This window comes from Tiliqua scincoides, chromosome 3 (genome assembly GCF_035046505.1).
Source record: "Tiliqua scincoides isolate rTilSci1 chromosome 3, rTilSci1.hap2, whole genome shotgun sequence".
Taxonomy (NCBI): Eukaryota; Metazoa; Chordata; class Lepidosauria; order Squamata; family Scincidae; genus Tiliqua; species Tiliqua scincoides.
Window position 1 is genome coordinate 190,460,315 of NC_089823.1, and position 21,127 is coordinate 190,481,441.

A 21,127-nucleotide genomic window follows, 5' to 3' on the forward strand; every position below is an offset into this window, starting at 1 on the left:
CAGGAACAAGGTGAACTCTCCAAACCATGCTGTTCCCTTTATGGGCTGGTGATAAGACAGCTACTGAGGGGATTGAATTGCAACTCAACACATCTGCAGTTTCACTACCTGGTGATGAGATCGCACACTAAGGATGTGAGAATTTTCCCAACATGATAAGTTCTCATATAGATTCAGTATGATGGGATAAAAGAGTTCTGCTATTTTTCCCATACCTTATTACATCACTGGAAATAGCTCTGATTAATCTACAGGTTAACCCTACAGGTTCCCTACTTTCTGGCAGAAGAGGTTACTTAAAAGAAGTGGGTTTCCTATCTTCTTCCAGCACTCTTCTCTACTGATAGCGTACAAAATTACAACACTTAACAGCACAATCCTAGGCATGTCTACTCTGAAGTAAGTTCCATTGAGTTAAGTGAGACTTACTCCCAGGTGAGAATGTATAAGATTGTAGAGCAGTGGTTCTGAAAATGGTGGGTTGCAGCCCATCAGGGGAATTAGAAATGGGCCATTCCCCCTTAAGGGGGATGCCCCAATGGTGCGCAGTGATCATGGTGCCACAGGGACCCAGCAATATTTAACATATCTGGGCAGCTGCAGTGTCCTGGAGGCCCCCAGCCTCCACGTGGCTGTCCTGAGCTCTGGCTGCTGATCAGAGCTCACTTCCGGTTTGCGTGACTGAAAACCAGAAGTGAGCTTCAATCAGCAACTGGAGCTCAGGACAGCCACACAGAGGCTAGCAGAGGGCACTGTGAGCCTCCAGGTTCTTCATGGAGGCTTCAGCAGCCCCCCAGGTACATTAAAATGTTGCTGAATCCCAGCTTGATTCAAAATCTAGCTTTTTGAATCAAGCTGAAGCCCCTGCAAGGAAAGATGTTGAAAGACTTAAGTAAGTGCTATTCCATTTGTGTATGCCTGGTGTGGACTGAGTATTTTGATTGCCTGATTTGTTTTCTTGCCGTGAGAAGAGGAGGAGGGGGAAAGGTTCCCCCTCCCAGCTGTTTATCGGTGTGAGGAGAAATTGTAGAGGAGTTTTACCAACCTTGCTATGGATATATGAAAATATAATTATAACTTTACAACTTTGAATTTCGGTGGATTACAAATTAACTGTCCTTGAAAAGTTTGTGTATTGGAGCATTTATTGCATTGGTTTGTTCCTATCCTTTGGGAGTGCCTGAAGGAACGGCTGGATATTTTGACATTCCTGCGGTCAGACAGTCCTGCGTTGTCAAGGTTACAAGTCTAAACAAGATAAGAGAAATATAAATAAAACAGTGCACCAGTGACATCTAGTGGATTTTAAAAGACATTGCAAGAACTGGATTTGTGTTTATAATTGAAGAAAGGAAGATAATACGCTGAGGACATCTAGTGGCCTTAAAGAACATTACGAGCAGAAGGAAGAACAAAGATGGCGGGCAAAACAATGAAAGTCTGAGGCTGGCCAGCGTTGGAGACGGGACTTGGAAAATTAGTACAAGAGGAACCGAAAGGGAAAGACTGGAAACAGACTGTGCAAGACAACACAGAAAAACCGTTGGTGATGGTACAGCAACTAACAAACCAATCTGTTCAGACTCAAGCTAGTGTGGATGCTTTAACGAAACGATTAGATGATCTTACTGGACAACTGATGGAGGTGCAAATTACATCAGAAGAAAATAAACAAAATATTGAGAGATTGGGACAAAAGATAAGAAAAGATCAAGCTAAAATATTGGAGATAGAAGAAAATCAGCACAATGCAGAGACAACGTTAATGGAAATTCAGATGGATAGTGCAGCTCGAGTGGTGAGGATACAAAATATACCAGAGGAGAAAGGAGAAGATACATCATGACGGATTGTTAGATTAATATCAGAATGGATTGATTCACCAATGGAGGAGATATCTGAAGAATTGGACTCAGTGAGAAGAGTGAGCACTTCTTATCTGAGAAAACACGAATTACCAAGAGGAATCCATGTGAAATTCATCAGAAACTTTTACAGAGATAAGTTACTGAAGGCCTCCCAGGAAAAGGAATGGACAGTGGATGATAACAAAGTCAACATTTTGAGACATGTTCCATGGAGAGTAAGGAAGAAGAGAAAAGAATACGAAAACCTGACAAAAATTTTAAGAGAAGGCAAATACCATACAGATGGCTTTCTCCGGAAGGTACGTTTTTTCAGTATCAGACACAGAGATACAATATAAATTCAACAATGAAAGCAGAAAACTTCTTGAGTACAGTGATGAAAGATGAGAAAAGAAAGGAAGAAAAGGAAGAAGAGAAATTGAGAAGAAAAGAATTAAAAGAATATAGACCAGAAATGGAGTCGGATGAAAAGAAATCAGATGATTTAGGAACAGATGAATCAGAGAGGGAAGAGCTTAGAGGAGCGAGTAAAAGGCGCTCACTAACAGCAACAAGAAAAAAACAAAAAGAGAGGAAGACTAGTAAAAAGAAACGTGATGACTAATGAATAGGGCATTGTTGGGGAATAAAAAATTAAGAACATAAGAACAGTCCCACTGGATCAGGCCATAGGCCCATCTAGTACAGCTTCTTGGATCTCACAGCAGCCCACCAAATGCCCCAGGGAGCACACCAGATAACAAGAGACCTCATCCTGGTGCCCTCCCTTGCATTGGCTTTCTGACATAGCCCATTTCTAAAATGAGGAGGTTGCACATACACATCATGGCTTGTAACCCATGATGGATTTTTCCTCCAGAAATTTGTCCAATCCCCTTTTAAAGGCATCCAGGCCAGATGCCGTCACCACATCCTGCGGCAAGGAGTTCCACAGACCGACCAAATGCTGTGTAAAGAAATATTTTCTTTTCTCTGTCCTAATCCTCCCAACAATTTTAGTGGATGTCCCCTGGTTCTGGTGTTATGTGAGAGTGTAAAGAGCACCTCTCTATCCACTTTATCCTTCCCAGGCATTATTTTGTATGTCTCAATCATGTTCCCCCAGGCGTCTCTTTTCTAGGCTGAAGAGGCCCAAACGCCGTAGCCTTTCCTCATAAGGAAGGTGCCCCAGCCCCGTAATCATCTTAGGAGAAGTTTTTGTGGTTTCAGATGAAAAAAAAAAAGATGTTGCCTTTTATGTTAAAGAAAGATTGAGATCAAATTAATATATGCATTATAAGATGAACTATTGGACTTTGAGATGTAAGAAGAAACAGTAAAACAATGCATGATAAAATTGGGCATAAAATAAAGGCCATGATATCACAATAGATCAATGGGAATGGATCTGGAAGTATTAACAAAAAACTTACTAGAGCAACGAATTTTATATTATTTTAGACATTATAGATAAAGAAAATGATGTATACCTAGTTATTATGATTTAACTGTAGTGAGGATCTTAGATATTGGAAGGATTCTAAAATATTAATGAAAAATTAATTAATAGAGAAAATAATGAATGTGACAGAAATGGACAGACGTTTAGAAGTTTTGGATTAACAATGAAAACTAACACAAATTGAACAAGGGAAAAAACCCTGCTTGGTTGAAAATGAAGTTTTAGAAATATATGATAGGGCATTTAGATGATTATATTACATATGTATTATCTTTGATATGATATGATTCATGTATGATGAATGAAAAATATTAAGAGGTAAATTCAGAAGAGGAATTGATCAAGACATGTAATGATTTATTAGTTTTAGTGATATATATGATTTCCTGCACCCTTTGTGTTTTCTGTGTAATGAAGTGTGTTATGTTTTTGTGTTACGTGTTATGTGTATTTGTTTATAGTTGTTTTTGAAAAATAAAAAATAAAAAACAAAAAAAATGTTGCTGAATCCCTGCAACGCCGCTATTGCTGAGGTGCCATTGGGGCCACCCCCTTCGCTCTTGCCCTGCCCCTGCCACTATTTAAAAGATTCCCAACTCCCTCAGAGTTGTTTGGGAACCTCTGTTGTAGACCAAATGACTTGTTCTGTTATTGTTTCTGATACTGAGATTAGAAAAAACCAGAAAGAAGAGGGAAGAAGAGGTTTAGTACATCCTAGTAAAGTGGCCCTTAACTTGTAGTCTGAACAGCAAGAGGCTCTAGGAAACTAGACAAGAGATTTATTTGGGTATGAATAAGAGGTGTCACAGAATGATTATTTTTGTTAACAGCATTCAAGATGGAGTCCCTCATATGCCTATCTATCAAGCTCACAACAGTACAAGCCAGGGATAAAAGCCAACTGTAGTATGTGCTCTTCCTTCCTGGGAGACCTATGAAAAGGGACTTACTGGTAGAAAGAAAGCATTCTTTTCACGTGACTGGCTGATCTGATGGATAGCTATAATTCTAGTAGAGACAATTTCTTGGCAGATGCACCTGTTCACATAATGCTATTAAACAGCTTCTACCTGCAGAAACAGATCATGCCATGACTAAGTTGACGAGAAAGACAAGCAAAATTATCTGCAATCTGAAATGGAAGACTTTGGTTAAAATCTCAACTTGACTGCAGATTCATTGAGCAAATGAAACGCTGCTTATTATTTAGAAAGATTTACCTGCATTTCCATATCTAGATATGATATGGAAACTATGTAAAAGCCAAACTGACTTTTACAGTTCCAGCGATTTTCCTCAAAACATTAGGGTTTTCTCCAACACTTACATGGCATGAGGTTCTTTTCAATTTACAAACATTTGTTTGGCTCTACAGCATATATCTGCAATGCACAACATGGCAAGTGTCATGCCACTGCATGGAGGAAGACACTTGGGAGTCATGCAAGCTCCCTCGGGATGGATTTAACCAACTATGAACTCCATTAAGGGGCAGGAGGTCTGGTCTAGAGGGTAGAGCCTCCGACTGCCTGAAGATAACATCCACAAGGTCGCCAGTTCGAGGCCACCGGCACCGTGCGACCTTGAAGCAGCTGACAAGCTGAAGCCGAGCGATTCCATCTGCTCTGAGCATGGGAGAAGGAGGCCAGAATGTGAAACCAGATCAGAGTGAAACACCTGGACTGTTGTGGTTCTTGAAAGATAGAACCTTCTTTCAATTGTAAAAATCCCTACGGGGATTTAATCAGCCTGCCTATGTAAACCGCCTTGAATAAAGTCTTGAATAAAGACCAAGAAAGGCGGTATATAAATACCTGTTTATTATTATTATTATTATTATTATTATTATTATTATTAAGAATTATCCTGGGGGAATATGGCAATTATTCAATGAGGAAAACGGACTGAGAGGAGGAGTCTGACACAGTTTAGAAGAATCCTAAGGAAAGATCTGAATTTGTTAACTTCAGATGGTTCACTGGGAAGAATGTAAACTTTTGATTAGACAAATATTGTATATTGCACTATCTATGTACATGACACCTGAGAAAGAGTGAAAAAGATGACTTAAACAAAAATTGTATATATTCTATTTATATCTATATTCAGAGAGAGAGAGAGAGAGAGAGAGAGTCACTATCTCTCAGCCTCTCCCACCTCACAAGGTTGCTGTGAGAACAAAAATAGGGGAAGAACTACGTATACCACCCTGAGCTTCTTGGAGGAAGGGTGGTATTAAAATGTAAAAAATAACACATATAAATTAAAAAGAGAATTCAAAGAGCTACTTCAGGCAGCCCAACAGCTTGGGTGTGCCCATTGAATTCTGAACCCTTCCTTCAAGAAGAATATACTTTCCCACTCCACACAGTACATCAAAAAGTTCCCTTGATTACAAAAGCAGTTTGCCAAGAAAGCTAACTTGGACAATACACATAGCTGTCCTGAGCACATAGAACAGATAGCATGGTCCTTACCTTCCTGATCCATGTTTATTTTCTTTGTGGCCAATATTGCTTGTTTTCATCTTATCCCTGCTTGCCTTGTATTCATTCTAATACACTTCTTTGCTTGATTTATTAGTTGCAAGAATTATCTAGATAATGTATGTGAAACAGAATACTTAAAATATGATATATAGAAGCTAATTCAGCAACTCCCAAACTGTGCTAGAACCTAATGTGCTATGCAAAAATTATGCAACTGGTGGCTGCATCTGCTACTCCATGTTTCCTTGAGTGGAGAGGGTCTGCGCAGGCTAGATCTACCCTCTCTTGGCTAATAAATGAGAAATGACATCAACTAGAGCAGTGGTTTTCACACATTTAGCACTGGGACCCACTTTTTAGAATAAGAATATATCAGGACCCACCGGAAATGATGACATGACCAGAAGTGACATCAGCAGCAGGAAAAATTTTAACTATTCTAGGCTGCAATCCTACCCATACTTACCCAGGAGTAAGTCCCATATACTATTATTGTTAAAAGCATATACATAGTAGCTTGTTAAAAGTAAAGATGTATAACATTTTCCCAAATGCAGTCACACACCATGGTAGTATCAGGTCTAATATATTAAAAATAAAATATTGAAATAAATGGGAACCCACCTGAAATTGGCTCATGACCCACCTGGTGGGTCCCAACCACCAGTTTGAGAAACACTGATCTAGAAGGAGGGAAGATGCACCAGATTTCCACCAGTACTGAGAGCTGTAGATATGCTGCAATTCCACAATTGAAACTGAATTTTGCAATTCAAGTCCAATAAAAACACACTTGGAATCACTATGAATTGAGCTAACCTGAAGCTGCAGATAGCATGCCAACCCATTGTTTAAGACCTGATTGAAAAAGTGTGTGTACCTTTTTGATTTACACATTACACCAGATTTAATCCTGAAGAGGAAAAAAAACTGGGCTGTGGATGTAGAACAGGTATACAAAACCTCCAACACCAGCTCCTCAATTTTTAAACTGCCCAACACAATGGGAGGAAAAATTAGAGGGAACATTGCATGACACACTGCCATTCTTACAAAACTGGTTGATTTGTAGAGAGTTTGTACTCCTAAGGTTCAGGAGCCAAAGTTACAAAGCATTATTCCCATACTATGTGCCTCAGTGGGTCATTTAAGCTACCTAAACCTGAGGTGGCCAGCGGCTCACACGGCAGCAAAAGTATTAATGGTATTTTCTTGAGATTTCAAGGTCAGAGTAAGAACATTTTCAGTTACTCCAACTCCACCACCCTGGAAATAACCTCTTCTTTCCCATCCTTAAATGACTGTAAAGCATAATATTATTAACGGGTGTGGGGGAAAACAGCAACTCCTAGTTCACCTATTTTCAGACAAAATATTGGGTTGGCATTTCAAGTGGGGGCAGTTGGTAGAATTGATGCAAGGGACTCATCAGGGTAGCAGCAATACAAAGGTTTTGCTTTTAGGCTGCGGACAAAAGCAGTAGTCAAAACTGTCTCAGCAGCCACCATTTTCATTTCCCACAATGGCCCAGACGGAAGATATAATGATAGGTTTCAAGAGAGAGAGTGGACTTCCACTGAAGGCACAGAAATTTTATATACAGTTGTGAGTCACTTAACAGGGATGCAGACTGACACCCTGTTGTCAAGCAAGGCTTGACGTTATACAAAGGCTCTGAAAGGTGAGAAAAATCATGCTCCCCTTGCCTCTGGAGGCTTTTCTGAGCTTTGCAGATGTAAGACTCAGAAAACTGGTTTTGGGTGAAAAGACTTCCAGTTTCTGGGGAAACTGGAAGTCACCTGTTTTTGCCTGAAAAGGTCGGTCTGAGCCACGCAGAGGCAACACACAGATGCATGCTGCCTCTGTGAGGCTTAGAAAAGCCTCTGGAGGTGGGGGGAGCACAGTTCCCCCCAGCATCAGAGGTCTGGGGGAGCGGACAGGGACCAGTGGCAGTTGTCGCATATGCGGGCTGTCGCTGGTTGGAAGCTTGCTAAGCAACGCTCACCTGTATAAGAAAAAACTGCATCACTACCCTTGCCACCCTGACAAAACCCTTGCCTTCAAAATTCTTGTAACATTCTTCCCCAACCCTCCAAAACTGCCCCCACAGTTTCAATTGAAACTGTGATTTCAATCTAGGACTAATCAGCCATTATTAGTAACTAAATGCCTATCACGTTACAGAATGCTAAACAAGAGTTCCTTCATTTCAAAGAGCCGAAGAATATCAATGTATTTTTAACAGATTCCTAAAGCCTAGGTGTCAGACTGTGCAAGCCACCATATGAGAATGGGGAACAACCTCCAAGACGAGGTTTTTGTTGCTTCAGGAGATTGTCCAAGAGGGACTATAACTTCAAAGTTTAGACAAGTTTCTATACCCTCACATAAAATAAAATTTCTCCCAGTGACCTAAAATAACTATCAAAGTGGTAATGCTGTGATTCATACAAAGGAAAATACACAGAACCTAATATTCCATTTTCTGAGATTATCCAGGGTTTGTTTGTTTATTTATTAATAAAGTCTAGTCCTTATGGGTTACAAAGATATGCCTGAAAATGTATGGACAATACCTGCAGGAGTAACAGATGCTCAAGGACTAAAGACAATTTTACTGGTGGGATGAAATTTCAGTACCCTGCATAGTTCCCTGTTCTTCTCCATGTCTAGTTGCAGAATTATGCAAATAGGCATAATTTATATAGGTTGTAGATTTTAGCCTTTTTAGTATAAAAATTTAAAGTACACACAGCCCTATTAAGTAACCCTCAAGGTCTGTTTCTCATTTATGCAATGAGAAAAAAGACCATCTGCCTCATCCAATTGTCAAAAGGACTGGATGAGATTAAAGAACAAGACTGTACAGGATTTTGCATGTTAATGCCAAATTAATAAGATCATGGCAGAAATACACTTTCTTTCATTCATACATCAATTGTAGAGTATGATAAGGGAAAAATTGAGTTTCCAATTGTTTCTGCTGACATGTTACACATGGAGAAGGAGAGAAACTGTTCTGTGAGGCTAGCTGAATGAACAGGTGGTGGCTCCGCAGGGTTTGCATAGATACAGCAATGCTACTTGCTTGCCACTTTATTTCTTCAGCTTCCCTTTGGAAACTGCTGTCAAAGTGGCTTGAACAATTGACGCTCCCTGAATCTGAGATGCATAAAGCCTACAAAGGACTATTCTGATTAGATAGTTTTGCTACTTTCTAAAATATCAGTTTGAAAAAGAGACCTCCAAAATATATTCATTAAAAGGGTTAGGTCAGGGGTAGGGAACCTGTGGCCTTAAGGCCACATGAGTTACTAGTTGTGGCCTTTTGTGTATTTTCCTGCAAATAGTAAATCTGCCTTTTATTCCATGACATGTCACAAACTCAGGGTATTTGACTTTGTCTGTAAACCACTTTGTGAACTTTTTGTTCAAAAGCATTATAAACACTGATGATGATGATTTTTTCAGTAACTTTTATTTATTTTTTCCTGACAGTTGCAACTTAGTAATTGGTTAACTAGAGACTACCTAGTGATGCACATTATAGGCCTGAGAGCTTCTTAGGGAAAGAACTGTCACAAGTTAAATAAAAATGTATGCCTTTTCTAGTTAAGGGGAAAAATGAATTATATATAAAAGTAAAATAAAAAAAATAAGATGTGGCTTTCCAATATAAAGGTTCCACACCCTGACCTAGCTGGGGAGAAAATACTGAGAACCTAGAACCACTTCTGGTCTTCCCATCTCTACTCACAAAGAGCAAATTGAAGGCTTCTTCAATGCTCCACACTGCACACATCTGAGGAAATGGTTACTTATACTTGCTTCCCCTGCTAAAAAAAGTTAAGTGAGTTTGCAGAAAGGTATCGCAAGAAACCTTCACCCAAGAAATCCATTCAACATCAAAAGCAGCTCACAGAATACCTTTTACAGCAACTGTGCCATCTCCCTAAGGCAGCACACAGACAATATGTTTCACTTTTAAAAAATGCAGGGGAAAAAACTACATTTCTTCTCTTGATGAAATGCATTAGGCAGATATGATGAGATCTGCGTTCCAAGCACCTTCTCCGGATTGTTACTTCTCACTTCCTCTCAACAAAAGATGGTTACTTTTCCTTCTTGCCTACTTCTTCTTCTTTGTCTTCCTCCCATGATAGCTCTGGCAACAGACACTGTAAGATGAAGCACCTCCTGGCATACCCTGGGGCGTATAGCCAAAGAATGTAGTACCTGCATGCATCTTAACAGGAAGCAAATTCCATTTCAGAAAAGGCAGTTCTATCCCACTCACATGACTGAATTGAAAAAACTTAACCCAGATGTAATTGCAGCAATAACTCGAGAGGTGGTGGGCCGCTGTGAGATACAGGAAGCTGGACTAGATGGACTAGATGGGCCTATGGCCTGATCCAGTGGGGCTGTTCTTATGTTCTTATGTTCTTATGAGAGGTTGTTATTTTTTTTTTAAAGTAAACCAATAACTAAGACTGCATTTTTAGCTACTCGGCTCTCTTTGTTATCCTGCAATTTGAGACCAGCCAGGCTTAATTAGCAATGACAACATGCCAAAGGTCATTACTGCTAAACATACCTCAGTGAACAATTTAAACTGAGTTATTATTTTGCCACTAGATGGAGTTTACTAAAGGGGCAGAACAATCAATTTTGATGAAGCCAAAAATCAAAGGGGAGGGTGTGGTGGCTAACTTCAAACTTTAACTTGTATCCTGTTATGTAGTGTGACTGAGGCCCAGACCAAATGTGCAAAGGCTCACATCGAAATTTTCCCACAGAATAACATTTCCCACAGAATAACAGCACATTTGGATGAGAAATCCACATATTTCCCATTGAAAACGTCCCTGCTCTTGGTCTTGCTACAGTCACAAAAACTGGAAGCATGGGGAAGAAAAAAGGAGCTCCTTTATCCATCCTCCTTTAGCATGAACAAGTTGTGCACTAATATCATGCCAATTGATCAAGTTCTGTGTCAGGGCCTCTGAAAGAGGGTGCAGGGGGTATTTTGTACCTGGGCCTGGGGTAAAAAAATGAAGCCTGGAAGCCAAATTCACACTTGAAAGGAGAAGGGAAGGAGTCTAAGACAAACTTTTTACTCCCTGATAAAATTCATCTCAGTGGCTCTATTCTGTGTCATCAGTTGGCTCCCTTCCCTGCTTCCGTGTGTAGCTACAATTCTCTGGACATTGAATCTCTTCCACATGTGATCCTAACTTGCAAATGGTTTGACGATCTGCGTTTGCAGTTGCTCAAGTCACTTTTGTCCTCCATACATGGGTCGGAAGACCTTGTGCTACATCATTTGCTATTAGGAAAGGATGAGGCATGTACATGCCAGGTCGCAAAATTTCTTTATTTAATCTTGAGGAGGCACAGTATAAGTGAGTAAGGGCGATGTGATTCATGGGGCTGTTTTAGGTGTGTTTTAAGTGTATTTTTCTATGCTTTTATATTTTATTTTATGCCAATAAAAGGTTCCTGAATCTGAATCTGCTTCTAATCAGGGTAGATTATCCTGAATGACCCGCAATCAATTGGCTGACCCACCAATAAATTAATGAATGTGTTGGAGGTTTTTTTTAGCCCAATTCATGGCAGTGTTTTGGTTTTCTACTTGTATCCAAAGAAAATGGTTGTAATTTTTAGAAGGGGGGCCCTTTTGGGCGAGAAGACAAATGAAATTATTTCCATAATTTGACCCAATTTTGCAGGTTATGGCAAGGGAGGGGATTATCCACATGCATCTTGTAATACCAGATGTATTGTAAGAGGTACTTTTTTAAGTGGGTGCTCCTTTTTTTTAGCAGGGGGAGAGTAACTGGCCCACCTCACCCCAGCACTGTCTGTTCTAGTGGCTGTCTGCTGGTATTCATTTTGCATCTTTTTAGACTGTGAGCCCTTTTGGGACAGGGAGCCATTTAGTTATTTGATTTTTCTCTGTAAACCGCTTTGTGAACTTTGAGTTGAAAAGCGGTATATAGATACTGTTAATAATGTTAATAATAATACCACTAAAATATCACACTTGACCAGCCTCTGTTGGGTATGAATGAATTCACTAATTGATTTGCTTGTATGGATACTCAACAACTCTCTTCCCTGCTTCTAGCCGGGGAGGTTACCCTGGCCTGGATGATCACCCAAACCATTAGTCCACTATGAACTTGTGAGGAACCTCACTACTTGGAAGCAGAGAGCGGAGTCCATTTTCTCAATTAAGGAGCAGAATTTAAAAGAAAAGAAATTCTTAGCTAAACCAACACATTGATATGTTAATAATTTAGGCTATCTGCATGTGCACTAAGAACAGTTCTGATATGTGGTTAAAGTTTCATTGTGGGGGGGGGGGTCCCCTTCTGAACCTACAATGCTATGTTTCTTCCAGTAGGAATGGTTTCATACAATGAACAACTTCCCAGGGACTCGCCTTGAGAACCACCATCTCAAACTTTCAGTTGTACTCTGAAAAGCACAAGTTGAGTATACATTAATCCATTAAGCAATCAAGACCTACAATAATATGGTGAACTAAAGTTCTGCAAGATAAATTACTTTATTATATTACTTAAACATCAGAGATCTGAAGGCCAACCATCAACATCACTTGACAGCTAGTATACCCATTATACATATACCTGGAAATGATGTTCTAAAAACAGCCACAGTTCACCCAACAGTCTCACTACAGTGCAGAAAGCAGCAGGGCCTTCTGTGTTAAAAGAAAAACACCAGCAAGGACAACCAGACCTGAAAGAATCTGAATTTTAAATAAAAGCAAGCAGAAGCGTTGAAGCAGACACGCCGAGAGAGACAATTACCTAAGTAATACATCAAAAATCTATTACCCCAGGTTGCATAGCAAAGACTTCACTAACCAATTTCAAAATGTTTCAGTGCAAAAAAATAAAATGACATGAAGTTATGTGACTACATTACAGATAATGGAGCAATTCAATCTATTAATCATAGGGTTATTCTATTTATTCACCTTGAGAAAATTACTGATCAGAAGGAAGTCTATTAAAAGAATACAATGATTCAGACACCACCTCCATTACTTAACAAGCAATCAGAAGATGACCATTTGAACTCTCCATTAATAAAATTCTCATTAAAGCAAACTTGCAAGATGCTAATGTAAAGGGGCTCATTAGCCCGGAAAAAATCACACACCCTGAAAGTTGCTTATTTCCTCACCAAAGTGAGGATCAGCTCTCCAGTTATCAACTATTCAGTTGGGTATTTCAGACATCGAGTCCAATTCTTTCATATGGGAAACCACCACATAGCAACCCAGGCAACCTGCAGAGACTGCAAGTTCTGCCAGTGTCAAGAATGACTGGTGTATGCCAGGTTTTTCACTTTATTGCTAAAGCATATATCCTCCACAATCATGCTACACAAGCACACAATTCTGAAAGTGACAGATTTCCCTCTCTCTCTCTCTCTCTCTCTCTCTCTCTCTCTCTCTCTCTCTCTGAAGAATATCTCTAGCCCTTGTGACTGCAGCAGTAATTTTTAAGGCATACAAGGAAATACTATTGAAATTCTAAAAACAGGGGAAGAGAATGGGATGACTAGCATTTCCAGCAAGGGGGAGAGCAAGACTTAAGAGCCCAACAAAGATCCTTGGTCTCTCCCCACAATAAGCAGAAGATGAATACATCTGCATCTTTTGAATAAATATATTCACTTTAGATACTTATGGCACAGAATTTATCTTTGTGTAGAATCAGTGATATATGGAAAAAAAATTCCACTAGATTTTTCCATGGAAAATATGCCATTTCAAAAAAAAAAAGGTTTTTTCATGGTTAATTAGAAATGTGATGAATAGATAAAGTACCAATCAAATTAAGACATTTCAAAGTTGTAATTAACCTTTTTTCAGGAGACAATCCTTAGGAATCATTCATACATATATAATATGAATCAGTGCATAGTTCTTCAAGCATGCTAAAATTAATGCATTAACAGGTTCCAGTGCCTTCATCATGTTTTTCTTAAAATTTAAATACAGTAAAGAAAGTATATGTTATGAAGGCATCTAAAATATTTGCAAGTATTCCAGTAAATTTGTATGAATAGTTAAGATATGTTAAGGCTACAATCCTATGCACTTTTCCATTGAAGTCGGGGAGTCTAAAATCTCACTTATTTCATTAGTGGACCTGCATAGGATTAGTTCTGAGACATTTATAACTAGAGGTGTTTGAAAACTGCGTTGCAGTATTTGTTTACTTAGCCCATTGCATTCAGTAAGACGTACAGCCCAATCCTGAGGTGGCGCTGGCATAACACTGGCGCAGTGTCACAAACGTGACGTAAGGCAGACCCGCAACACTTTGCACTGAGTCAGTGCTGGTGCCAGCTTAGCGTTAGCTGCACGCTGCCAGGAGTAAAGGAATAGCTCCAGGCTTCAGTAAGTTACGCTGGGGCACAGGGGAGGCGTTTGGGGTGGGGAGAAGGAACCAGAAAAGGAGAGGGGCACGCCCAGCGGAGCAACTCCGACTGATCCAGAGCTCCGTGTTGGGTCGTCTGGTCCAACACGAAGTCTCTCAGGTCTGCACCAGCAAAACAGCAGGTGCAAATTTGAGAAGCCCCATTGAAGGGCTTAGGGTTTCTCCCAAGGAAACCTCCAGCTGCTTCCCAGTGCCCACTGGATGCAGTGGTAGCCATTTTGGCGCCACTGCTCCAGCAGGTGCTGGGAAGCTTAGAATTGGACTGTTAGGTTATAATCCTATCTTACACACTGGAAGCAAACATCTTTATTCATAATGTATGTTAAATTAACAAACACATATACTGTATATGGAATAACGTTTTCCTCCCAACTCCCCAATTTGCCTCCTTTCCCTTTCCTTCTGTGCACTTCCAACCTCCTCCCCCTTCCAATTTCCAAACCCCAGGTCTCTCTGGGAAACTCAGATAATTTCTCTATTCCCCATTCTTTCTCATCATGCTTGCACCATTATATGTCCCTACTATCTTTTGAGTATTTCTTATCTCCTCTCTACTTACTATAGCAACCACTTACATTTAGGACTTAGCTGTGAGTGAATAGCTAAGAAACACTGAAGTGCTTTATTTTGATTCACCTTCCCTAATATTGCTAATAATCCCCACAATAAAGTTTATTTTGTTGCACCTTTCACCCTTCTCTCCCTCTTCAGTCCCCCATGAACCACTGAGCTGTGCCACTGGCTATTACACAGGATCCCAGCACACTAAGTTCCCCAAGCATGCATGTTATATGCATTTAAAAAGCACAGCCAATAACAGGTTCCAGTACCTTGTTTACCACAGCCTCCCAAATATTACCCAAAGATACACAGTGACTGGCAGAAAGGAAATTTGCAGGTATTAAGCAATTTGCCATTCAAGTCAATCTAGTTTTAACTTCAGCTGTTTTGATAACCTAGAATGAGCTAAAAGAGCCTATAAATGCTAAAAAATAGTTTTTTTAATTCACATTTACAGATGTTGGAATGCAAACTACTTATTGAAGTACCAGTTGGACAAACAGCCTAACACCAAAGAGTTCACAGCACCAGAATCTTAGCAAGGTTATCCTCTCCCATTACATTGGAAAAGAAATAAACTGTTATTTATCTATCCAGTAGTTGCTATCCCATTTCCCAAGATGATCAATTACAGTAAATAATTGTCAAGTAACCCATGGAGGAAAGAGCAGCCAGGCTATTTTCTAGTGACGTCTCTTCAATTTGCAAGCACGCTTCAGCTTGATTCCATTCCCTGTTTTAGAAACTTTTCCATGAATAATTGTTTCAAGGATTCACAAACCATGCCAAGTCAAGGCTCTGTCCTTTATGGCATTTTAGAGCACATCCCCCAATTTATGACTATCTCTTCAACTGCAAAATTTATTATCAGTCCCCAAGAGCTTCATTTATCTGTGCTCATGAAAAATAGATAGCAACAGACTAAATCTTGCAGAACCTGTACATAAGGATGTGAAAGTTACAGGCCTGCAGAGATCATCTAGATGCCTAGAGGGAGTTTGTTTTCCCACATACACACTACTTTCTTGAGCAAATAAACAGGCGAATGGTGAGATACCACCACAAAGGTAGGCTCTCTGTCTCATAGGTGAAGCATAGCTTATATGCCTGACATCATATTCTTTTTTACCCTTACATCACCTATTAACCTGCAGGGAGCTGAAGTAGGAGAATTTGTACTTTTCAGTGAAACCTGGGACTTTCTAATTTATACTTAAAATTTCTGTAATACAACTCTGCAAATACAGTAAAAGTTTTGTTATCTGGCACACAGTGAAACAGTGTTGCTGTTTCCCCAAGTGTGCCAGTTAACAAAGCTTTCACAAGACTTGCAAGCCACCACCCCCAAGCTACCTCTGCTTCCTCATCTGACAAGCGTCCCTTGGCAGTGCTGCTCCACCCCCTCCTTCCTTCCTTTGGGCCCTCTAAGAATGGAGGCATTTCATTTCCTTCCCCATGAGGCCCTTATGAGAAAGGAAATAGAATGTCTATTCCTAGAGGGCCCTTGTGAAGCAGAGCAGCACCATAGCGGGAGCTCTGTCAAATGAGGGAAGGGGTTGGGGGCAGGCTGGAAGGCTTGCTTAAGCAGCATACTCATTTAAGGGTGGAAATTCTGGTTAACCAAGTTTGCTGCTTAACCAAGTACTGGATAATACACTTTTACTGAATTTAAAAGTAACTTCCTAACACCTTTCACAACTGACTACTGCTTGGAGACAAGAGACAAGAGACCCAGTACTCAAACAGCCTCTTGTTTGATCTCAAGCCACAGCAATTATTTGTTAACTTACACGTGGAGGGAATACTCTTCAGGCCATAATCTGTTTTTAAGTATTGAGTTTTTTATGCCAACCTCTAGCATTTAATGTTACTTTTGGAACACACTCTCAAGGCCATCATGCAGGAACTGACTCAGATACCAAAAACCAGCTGCTGGACTCCAGCACCCCCAATAAGGGCTAAGAGATTTAACAGTCTCACTATGCAGGAAAACTCATTAAGGCATTAGTCTCCCTGCCAGCAGAACTGTGTCATTCCACAAGGATATCGTGAGGATTAGGCTCACAAGAACCAGATCATATGTTTTGAAAATACAACTCTAGGGAAGAGCAAAACATTGACATTACAAAATGCATATTCAAATACTCACACTTTGCCTACAACCACATCTACATCTTAGTCTAGCACAGCAAAGCCTCCCAAAGTTCATACTATGTTCGCATGTATGCCCCAAGTACACAAATACAATTACTGAGAGCTTTCACCCAACTAGGCAGTCCTGGTTTAGATGCAATCTCTCCACCCAGCCAAAAAAATCCAACAGCATGGCATATATCATCACAGAAACAAAATGCCCCAAAGCAACAGAGATCACAGACCCTCCATGCTGCAATTAACTCCTTTTCCCTTCTTACCGTATGTTGACCAATGCATGTGTCACCTTACTGGCTGGCTCCTTCCACTGGCCTGCATTAGTAGATAGCCTCAAAACTGAAATGAAAGATAGCAATATGGTTGTATTTTGTGGCACTTATTTGATAAAAGTATAGCAATTTCCAAACCAATCAAATTCTTTGAAACTATCTTGATGTAAAGCCATCAGCACACGTGTAAAAGGTGATGAATGACTTCCTCAAGTTTAACCAACCACAACTGTAGACTACTATTTTACCTCCCTAATGATCAGTTTTGAAGAGTGAGATAATGAAAAGAAATCATGTTCTCTTGAAATTAGCATACAGTTGTGTTCCTTGCAAGACAGGACCTAGGCAGACAAACTCTGAAAGCATGCCATAATCCTTCCCTGGATCGTCATTGTGCTGCCGCCGCTATGCTACTCAAGAGTCAAATAAAAACTATTGCTAAGAAGCCAATTTTCTTCACTCTTCATCATGAAACAAAAACAAGACAGGAAAATAAATGCATTCTTCTGTTTTGCCTGGCTCTGAATAAGCACACACATCCAATTTCTCATTTATTGTCTTAGAGTTATTGGGAAAAGATGGAGAGAAAGAGAGAGTGGCTCCACTGCAAAACTGCACCTTACACTTGAGTCTGACACCAAGTGCAAAAGCGACCTTGAGACTCAGTATGTGGCTGCCCCTGTTGCAATTAAATTGAAAGTTTATTTGGAGGCAGCAATATTAACAAGCTACTTTCATCCAGATGATTTCCATGTGCCAAAGCAGTCTTAACTTGGCATCTTTTCTGCTAGTTTCCATGGTAGTTATAGTCTAAAAAAAAATCATCACTACGGCACTGATTCTCTGCGCATAATAGACTTTGGGGTTCTTCTGTACATATGAAAGGTGGCTAACACCTACCATTTGCTTTCATTCACTCTGAAAGTCTTCTCATTACCTTTATTGTAAGAGCTTGCTGCTTCTACATTATCATACTGTGCACTGTGAGGAACTGTCTCCATTCACCAATTACCTTTCAACCCCTTTTACGCACTTGCCTAACTCCAATTTATCATAATGGTTGTTGAATGTTTGTACTAGGGAAAGAAATAAATGTGAGATGGGGAAAGATGCAAAGCTGCCCCTTTATTTGCAACCACCACAGCTAAAGCTTTTTTCTGATGCAGGGTCATTCATATATTGCTTGATTATGCCTCCGTACCAACAGACCCTCCTTTCCTGGGCTGTATCCCTGCAAATATTTTACACTACAATAATCTCCTGTAGTTTTCTGCACACACAGCCCACTCCTGCTCCAAACATCATTCAAGATTTAGACTTTTTTTGTCTACCCCACTATTCAAACAGTATTGAGGGGGCTGTTCCTGGGTCACATTGGTTGCACTGACCCGGTTTTGTGGATGTTAGCAGGGCCATGTTCTCCACAGCAGGTTTCTTGTTGTGCATTCATTAATTCTGTTTTCACCTCTTGCTTACAGTGCCTGCTACTGATTGGCTTTGGGGGCTGCTCTTGCTCTCTGACCTGAGACTAAGGTATATTTTCCCAGTTGGGAGCATTCTGCACATTGGCAGCCAGGTTCACACTAAATGAGGGCACAGTATGTTCTTGTAACCAATTCAACAGGATATATCAGGCAATAGCAACAAGCACACTTTCATGTATACAATACACGCCTGTGAACGGGTGATCATTCTGTACCCAAACAATTTTGTTTCTATAAGCCTGCTCTGGATAAACACTTTAAAGTAAGAACAGGGAATATTTATCCTTCCAAACAGAGTTATTTTGTATCCATGTGTTAATTGACAGTCACATTATGAGTACTCATGCTGATCAGCAGTCATGCGCAACAGTTCTCTGCCACCCACACAATTCATATCTATATATGTGTTCTGTCAATTGCAAGCGAAACCATTCAACACAACTCACCCATGGAATACAGGTTATCAAAACTCTGGTGCATCCTGATGATTTCATAATATAGTTCATCATAGCTGCTGGGAGTTGGAAGGAAGGTATCTCCATAAGTGATGAACATATTAAACAGGTTTACCACCTTTAAAAACAAAATGCTATATGAATTACTAAAATCAAACAGTTGCAAATAAGCTATCTAAGCATTTTAAAAGTAATAAAACAAGCTGAGCATAAACAGTGTTTGAACTCAACAATATTATAAACACTTTTCTAACTAAGGTAGTGCACTTTGTGGCATTCAGAGAGTTTTAGGCTGTTGTCAGTCACCCATCCTGAACTCTGAAAGATATTATGTATAGCAACCACAATCTTACCCATCACAGTACTATATACAGTGGTCATGTTTTTTTCCTCCATCATAAATCTTGGTTTTCCAGCTTGTCTCTGGTAGGTTTTTCATGTAAATGGAAACCTATCTTGGAATTGCAATATATGGGGTCTATTGTCCCATCTCTCTATGGGGGACCACTTCTCCCACATTTACATTTCCACTAAACACCTTGCCCAAATGCTTTGGTTTTAATTATCCCCAGTAGAAGGGACAGTTCTTAGATCCATTGCCACCACAAATCAACATGTACTGATCCTAATCCACCCAACTACATGAAAACACATAGATACTATGAAGAAGGAACAGAATTCTGGAATGTATCACCTATGGTAGTAAGAGCCTGCCTCATTAGCTAGGTCCTCTTTAAAAATTGATATTAATAATCCTTAGTGAAATCATGTCATTGCACATAAAGTGGAGATGTACAGACACTCACCATGAGAGCCAGGGTAAAGATGTTGTGTTTTGCGAGCAGAACAGTCTCATTAGACATAAGAAACTTCAAAAGATTGATCAGAGCTAAAAGAAAAGAATGCAAACCATCAGCACTCCTTACAATGGGCTTGAACACAGTTGCATTTTTATAAGCAGATACCTGCCTAAAGCCAAAAGAGGAAGCATTTGCTGATTAATTAGAATCCTGTCCCTTACAGATAAGCAGACACAGAAATTGAAGTCTTGTTGTCCCAGATTTAACCTACCTGCATGATTTCACATTGAGTCACATAACACTCAAATTAGTTGACACAGAGCTTTCCCCCCCCTTCTACTTGTCAGCGCCTAAGCTGCAAACCAAAACTGGGGAGAAATCAGGGAGAAAGCTGTCTGCTTTTAGTTTCATACATCTCCAATGCAAGAAACCAAGAATCAATATCAGCTGCCACTTATACTGAGGTTACAACAAAACACAACCAGGTACAGTACAGCTCTGCTGTAGTTTGACTAGTCTCACAATGGCATATATGACAAGTAGCAGATGCTATTTGTTAAGTTACTTAGGGACAGGACAAGTCACATCATACTGCCAGCAGAAAAAAAAATGTTATCCAGTGTACACTGCACTTCTCTTTTACATCAACATTCAATCTAGGCTACTGGACATGCTAATAATAAAAAGAGTTTGTATCATTAATGATTTAAGGATGGTTGGATTCTAAATACTGTTAAAACATGAGTATATTTGGCAGTATTAAAACAACCTTCAAGATTACAGAATTAAAACAAAATTTCAAATACAGGCACTTTCCTGTTTTACTGGGGACTTGTTTGACAAGCAAAAGAATCTTATGATTACATGAACTCTGACAAGATTGAATATACACTTTCAGCTCTGAAGCAAGGTGAAGATATAACGGTTCTGTGATCAAATTCCCAGGCAGCAATTTCAAAGTCTGAAAGCCTTAAAGACAAGTTTATGTCAATGACTCCTGATTACTTTCTAGCTGGATCAGCTTAATGTCAATCTGAGAGCTTAATTTCACAGGTGCAATTTGAGTTTTATCATGAAGAGCACTCCTACTTAGGGAACACTGCTGTGAAACAGAGAGCAA

General features: G+C 39.8%; 1 protein-coding gene across 1 annotated transcript in view; it reads right to left on the bottom strand.

The window, feature by feature from the left end:
* ARMH3 (armadillo like helical domain containing 3) overlaps window positions 1-21,127 on the bottom strand; it is a 170,761-nt gene that overhangs the window by 88,558 nt on the left and 61,076 nt on the right. The window contains exons 21-23 of the mRNA XM_066620197.1: window positions 20,014-20,096; window positions 19,199-19,325; window positions 17,260-17,335 (exon numbers count right to left, since the gene is read on the bottom strand). Of these exons, the coding sequence (XP_066476294.1) occupies window positions 17,260-17,335; window positions 19,199-19,325; window positions 20,014-20,096 (286 nt within the window). The remainder of the gene's footprint in view (window positions 1-17,259; window positions 17,336-19,198; window positions 19,326-20,013; window positions 20,097-21,127) is intronic.